The sequence below is a fragment of the Vicia villosa genome, linkage group LG2 (genome assembly GCF_029867415.1).
Source record: "Vicia villosa cultivar HV-30 ecotype Madison, WI linkage group LG2, Vvil1.0, whole genome shotgun sequence".
Lineage (NCBI taxonomy): Eukaryota > Viridiplantae > Streptophyta > Magnoliopsida > Fabales > Fabaceae > Vicia > Vicia villosa.
Genome location: NC_081181.1, coordinates 123,664,733 through 123,671,754, shown reverse-complemented (window position 1 = coordinate 123,671,754; position 7,022 = coordinate 123,664,733). Strand labels below are relative to the sequence as shown.

At 31.1% G+C, this 7,022-nt stretch overlaps 1 protein-coding gene across 1 annotated transcript; it reads left to right on the top strand.

Annotated features, from left to right (window-relative positions):
* The first annotated feature begins 5,105 nt into the window (after positions 1–5,105).
* Positions 5,106–5,771, top strand: LOC131649924 (uncharacterized). The gene is made up of 2 exons (XM_058919662.1): positions 5,106–5,451; positions 5,629–5,771. The coding sequence occupies exons 1-2, from the start codon at positions 5,106–5,108 to the stop codon at positions 5,769–5,771; spliced, it is 489 nt and encodes a 162-aa protein (XP_058775645.1).
* Positions 5,772–7,022: the final 1,251 nt, after the last annotated feature.

The following is a 7,022-nucleotide window of genomic DNA, read 5'->3' as shown; positions in this document are numbered from 1 at the left end:
AGGTAACCCCTTTTGAAAACATTTTGTTTTTGAAAAATATTCCCCAGCAGAGTCGCCAGTTCTGTGGACCTCCTTTTTTTTCGGGCCATACCTCTGAGCGTGAGAGATACGTGAACTGACTCTTTTTTATCGCTTATGCTTTCGCATTTTTTTTGAAAATTCACAGAGTCGCCACCGACCTTTTATTTTATCCAATTAAGGAAAGGTTTATAAAAGAAACAGAAAAAAGACCTTTAAGAAATTCTGGGTAAGGGGGTAGGTTATACAAAGGGAAGGTGTTAGCACCCTTTGTATCCATGGTTATCCATGGGCTCTTAAGTTTGCTTAGCTCACTTGTTTTTCGATTACTTTTCAATTGCTTTAGAACGCTCATATGTGGTTTCAAATACCTTTGTAAACTGAATTTGTAATGATCCTTGTGCGGATGTATACAAAAATGTTTGTTTATCTTTCGAAAGATGTTTTGAAAAGAACGTTAACTTTGTAATGATCCGTGTTTGGATGTATACAAAGTATTGTCTTTTTGGAAAGTTTTGTTTTGAAAAACAACAGTGTATGAGAATTTTGTTTGTTTTGATTTGAGCAAGCAAACTAGGAGGTCTACCCTGAGTTGTAAGGTCTTTATCCTTATTTCCTTTAAAAATCTATCCTTTCACCGGATACAAACAAAAGGTTCGATTTTGTACTCGAAACAGTAGAATTTTGACTTTGATTTTGAAAAGAATGAGAAGGGATTACCTTAAAAGGTGCAAGTGTGATTTGTGTTTGAATTCAGATATTTTATCTTTTGGAGTTAGTGATCTAACGGTTCAATTTTATCTTTGACATACACGCAGTTTATATTTGCTGGAAATTAAAATGCGGAAATGTAAAGTGCGGAAAGTAAATCTACGCTATTACATCGATTGTGCAGGAAATGTAAACTAGCCTATTTACATGAATTTGACATCCTATACATTTATCTAGGAATTTTAAATTGCAGGAAAAATAAAAGGCATATTTTTGGATTTTTTATGATTGATTTTAATTATAATTAATGCATGATTAATTAAATTAAAATGAAGAAAAAAAAAGATGAAAATATATTTAAACCTAGAAATTAAGTTTAAAATATGTACAAAATATTTGTCAATTAATTTTAAAACAAAACTAATTTTTTTGGAATTTTTGAAATTGATTTGAAATTGATTAAGCTAATTAATACATAATTATACAAATAATTATACAAATAATTAAAACTCAAAGAGAAAATTATTCAAAATATGTACAAAATTAGTTTATAATATATAAACAATATTTTATATAAAGAACAATTTTTTTAATGATTTTTTGATTGGTTAGAATAATTAAAAAGCAAATATATAAATATATACTAATTAATTATGCAAAATATTGAAATTTTGAAGAAAAATAAAATATTTTTATTTCAGAAAATAATATATTATTTTAGAAGTCTAAAAATATTTTTTGTGTATTTTTTGGATTTTTAAAACTATTTTTAATTAATTTTGCAAAGAAAATTAAAATAAAATAGAAAATAAAAGGATACTAATCAGATGTGGTTGATTGGAGAGTCCATGGTATGGACTGGCGTGTCAGGTGCGTTGGATGAGCTGAGATCATGATCCAATGGTTTAAATTGAAGAGAACATGGTGTACTTGCATTGATCAGTCACGTGGGAGCACAAAGACTTTTAATAAGTCTGACTGGTCCCACCATGCATGCGTGGACGAATAGAAACAAGGGAGAGAGCGCTGAAGATTGACCAGCCAACCAGGGACGCACGCGTGGAGGTCAATAAGTCTTGGTCACTGTTCATCATCTTCTTCACAGCTATGGCAACGGTTTTTTAAGGTTTTTGGCAACGGTTTTGATGTCCGATTTCCTCCTTCTTTAAACCTGCATAAACACGAAAATAAATGGATGCAAACAACCCAGATAGCCTAATTAAGACCCTCTGAGTTCATTAGTGGCATTAGTTTTTGCTAAAAGTGTTTAGAAGAGGCAACTCGAAGCTTTTCAAGTTTGGACACCCAATAATGGTGGATTGTGTTAGAGGCGTGAAACCTTGCATGATCTACATTGAATCTACTCTAAATGATGTCAGGAACTTAAATCAAAGATTAGATTAAGTTGTTTCACGTGAAAATTTGGAAAACGAAAGTTATGAAGTTATGAGCATGAAGATTATGATACACGTGTTTAAAGCATCATGGGACTTGTTTAGTGCATCAATCTTACTCTATATGACCTCAAAGGATGATTTGAATGATTGTTTTGTATTGATATTGATTGGAAATATGAAAATGAAAATTACATAGTTTGGAGATTTTTGTGAGAATTATGATGTTTCTATGCCATGCTCTCTTGCTATTTTTCGTTCTCCTTGATTGTTGGAGTATGCTAGCCTATTTATAAGCCATGGAGTGCTTAAAAACTAAGCTAAGAAGCCTTAATTGTCTTTGTTGGAATCTTGACTTTTCAAGCTTAAAATTTAAGCCACCATTGCTTGATCTCCACACCTCTTGCCTTAGGCTTTCCTTGCTGCATAATTAAGTCACATGTGGAGGCTTTAGCTTAGAAAATAAGCTATGCTTTATCCTTCCTTTTTTTCCTTTTTTTAATTTAATCTTAAATGATAAAATTAAATCAAAAAATGGAGAAAAATGTTATGGGCTTGGTCTTGGTCGTGGGAGGCCCATAATATTGTGGAAATGATGTTTGAACCATGAAAACTTGGCCCCATTTGGAAAAAATACATTTTTGAGCAATGTTGATTTCATGCATTTTCCCAAAATTTAGCCAACTTCAACAAGGTGTAAATCCCTCAATTTTTGTCATATGAAGGAGATCTTGCACTTTTTGGAAACCTCAAAGAGTCCTCTAACCAATGCCTTTGGTCTCATGTCAAAATGATTTTTGATGCTCCTTGTGTGTCCTTTTGAAAAAAGTGTCTTTTTGTTGAATTTGAAAATGACCTGTAATGTCTTTGGTCATATTTTTCAAATGGTGAATGCAATGACCATGGGATCAATTGCATTTGAAATATAATTGAATTTCCTTCAAAATGAGCTTTGGTTTGAATTTTTTGGATGAAGGATGAGAGAGTTATGACCAGTCAAAGTTGAGTTGACTTTTCAGGCAAAAACCCTAATTTTGAATCTCAGGGTTTTGTTGATTTTTGATCTTTCCTTGATGAATTATGATCATCCAATGATCAAATGATGAATCCTTTGACAAAATATGGACTTTGACAAAAAATTTCATTTTTGACTGTCTGTTGACTTTTTTGGTCAAACGGGTCGTCTGTTGACTGTTTGAGCTGCTGACGGTGCGTCTGAGTGAATTGAAGTTTGAAAATTTGTATGATGGTACTTTGAGATATATGGATGTGCATGAAATCCATTTGAGGTCTCAAAAGCTTGTTTCTCCTGTAAAAACAAGAAAACCCTAGTTAGAGACTGTTTGTGTAGGAGACAGTTAAGCGTACCTGATTTTTGTGCAGTGTTGAGTCTCTGCTAATCGCGTGATATTCAGAAGACTTCTAGAACAAAAATCTTGGAATTTTGAATTGTAAAAGATTGATTTGATTGATGGTACAAAACACTGAGAATTGTACTGCCAGCAGTTTGGCTGTCAACTGACAGTACAGTCTGAGTTTCCTGATTCTGCGCCTGCAAAAAGATTTAACTCTGTACCAATTGTGTCAGTACTATTTATCTGTAAATAAATAAATAGCATGTGTGAAGTAATAAACAGTATTTGGCGTTTGCGTAAGAATAAATTCAACTGCAAGCCAAATTACTGTATAAGAAAAATTCTAAAAACTAAGTATTTCATATGTCAGGATATTTGTTGAAATAAAAACCCATGATTATATGAGACTCTTAATTTCCAGATTGGAGTTTTCTTGAAAAAAGATGCGGGCAAATTTTGGGGTATAACAGTGTGTGAGGTATCTCAACTATTATGTGTTAGTTGAGTTAAATGCGTGTAAATTGACGGCCTAAAGTTCAATCTCTTGCTGTAATATTTATCTCTGACGCTAACAACTTTATACTTTTTTTTCAAAGCTTTATTAAAAAGATTTATTAGTTTAAAATTATTTATTTATTTATAATTTGTATGTTTTATAATAACTAATAAATTTTATCATGTAATATAAAATTTATATAATGCAAGTTATTATTTTTCAACAAACCAATGCGTCTTTATGATTAGATTACTAATAATAAAATTACAATAGTAATTTAGATACAACTTGCTTAAAAAAAAAAAAAAACTTTGATTCTTTTTAATACAACTTGCTTAAAAAAAAAATTACAATAGTAATTTAGATAGTAAATTAATGTAAAATATATTTTATTAAATTGGTTTGGATTATTTTTTTCGGTACAAATTGATTTTTTTAAATAACTAGTATTAATATACATGGAGTCAAAGTCAATATAATTTTATCTTTGAATCAAATAAATTTATATTTTAATATCGATGTAAACCACATCACCTCTAACCAATGATACCTAATTTTTTTGTAAAACATTTTAGCTTAAATATGAATTTGGCAACTTCTTAATAAATTCAAACCTTTGCAAATTTGACACATATCTACCTTAAATGGTAGTGAATACAACAAACGTATCATGAACAATCCATCTCAAATAATTGAAAATAATAAAAATAATTAATTGAATTTGATTTATAAGATTTTAGGAATATTTATTCATCGAATACGTACAAAATCTTTATCCAGTTGGTAATAAATTTCACAGTATTTATTATTTGTCCTAACAAATCTAATGATTAACATATACATTGTATTCCATTTTAACTTTACAAAGATATCCCATTAAAATAATATATATATTTTTTAAAACTTTACTAAAATACATATTGATCCCGCCAATTTTTTTTACCTAAAACAACAAAATCACATTTCATTCATTATCGTATCATTTGAAAAATCATAAATAGACCAAACACTCTCTTAAACTAAAACACACACACAACACAAACTCAATCTTCCATTATCATTTTCAAGATGCAGAACCCTAACCCTAACCCTAGCCCTTCAAAGGACTCAACTTCCAATTCTAAGAGTTCAATGGAAGAAGAAAACAGCCTAAAAATCGCTCTTGAAGTCTTGGTGGGGTTCAGCGAGGGTGATAAGGATACCGCTCGCGGCGGCCGTGAAGATTGGAGGGTGGATGAGAATAAAGATAGAGTGAGTGAAGGTCAGGCTTTGAAAAAGAGAAAGAATAATGAAGAGAAAGAGAGTCCTTCTGAAAATCCAATTTGTCCTAAATGTAAAAAAGAGTTTCCTACGTGGGAGACTACTATTGGTCACATGCAAGAAAACCCTAATTGTACTTCTATTGGTTCTTCTTCAGCACTTGGTTCCAGCTATTCTCGGACAACAACCAACCTACGTCAATTTGATCTCAATAAGGGTAAAACTATAACCTAATTTTTTAACATTTTTTTAAAAATTATTATTTAGTTGAAAATACTAATATTGAATTATGCAACTAGTGATATGAATATTTAAACAAAGAAGAATTGATCTTAATAATATAGTAATTAAAAATATCATCTTAGTAATTTGAATGTTTTTCTTTTGTTACTAGTTAATGATGACGATCAACCAATGGAGATAGAAGGGACTTCTAATGTTGCACTCGAGTCTGCTGAAGAAAAGGTACATGAACGCAAAGATTTAGGATTTGACTTGAATCAATTGCCTCCTAGCGAAGAAGATGATGTAATGTGACCAATATGTTGCTAGTTCAATTTCTTATATTTTTTTGTTGCATTATGGGTTTTGAATTTGAGTACTATGACTTTTTTTATGGCAAAATAATATATAAACACATAAAAAAAGTTGAAAATGACTTCAATTTTTTCTATGACAACTTCTCGATCTTATCAAACCATACAACAATCAATTTTTGTAAACCCTAATTGTGATTCTCAACAAACTACATTTCTGTAGATTTTATTTATAATGAATATTTTTATAAGTAAAATGTATTTAAAGGATTACAAGGGGTATTCAACCTAAATACAACCGAGAAAATCAGACGCAGCACGAAAAACAACAATAAAGCAAACAACCCCTATGTAGACTCCATACAAACTATACAATTTTTCGGATACAATTCTCACTCCTTTTAAGTATAATCTATGGAACTCTTGAAAAAAAAATTGGAACCACTCAGATATTCTTTTAATTCTTCCAACTATTTCAAAATCTATACAAATTGTATCCAAATAATATTGAGTTCCTACAAAAACCAACAAAACACAACCCAGAAAAAAATAACATAATTTTGCTGCAAACTTGGAATCGATCCTACAGAAAAATTCAGAGAGATGGGTAATAATGTTTCTTGCATTCACCACTTCTGAAACCCCAATCCAAGCACAAAACGAACTTCAAACCTATTTAATCACCAAGCAACTAACAAACTAATGTTATTTTACTTCTTCTTCATAAAAGCAAAAGGGGGAAGTAAGTTGAGTCTCCCTTCAGTGACTCAACATTTAGCTAATTGACTCCTTGTTAACAACCTCTTGAGAATGAGTTTCCAACAAAATACTTGAACTTTACTAGGGATCTTAGTCTTTCAAACCTTGTCCAGCTCTCTCAAACTAGCCTCCTCCAACACTCGGCCAAAAGAAAACAATCCTGCCAAGGCCCCGTAACTATTATTGACCGAATTTTTTCCCTCCTTTCCACCAAACAAAGACATCCTCAACCTGTGTAGTGGATTTTATCAGTCTAAGAATTTCGAACAACACCCCAAATTGAGATGACGTTTCCTCCGGTAAATCAACATCAACCAACTCCTATCATGCCAAACAACAATTGTGCTTTTAGGATTCAAAACAGTAGCAAAGCCAGCCGAAAATTGAGTGCGAATAGGGTTGAATCCTAGCCACTTGAAATTCTAAAACTCGAACAAATTACTATTACCTAAATTATAATTAATATAACTTGAAATCCAATTTAAATCAGACA

Excerpts from the sequence above, each read along its gene's own strand:
- LOC131649924 (XM_058919662.1), top strand. The coding sequence starts at position 5,106 with ATGGAAGAAGAAAACAGCCTAAAAATCGCTCTTGAAGTCTTGGTGGGG. Across the intron at positions 5,452-5,628 it reads TCAATTTGATCTCAATAAGG|TTAATGATGACGATCAACCA; the intron begins GTAAAACTATAA and ends TTTTGTTACTAG.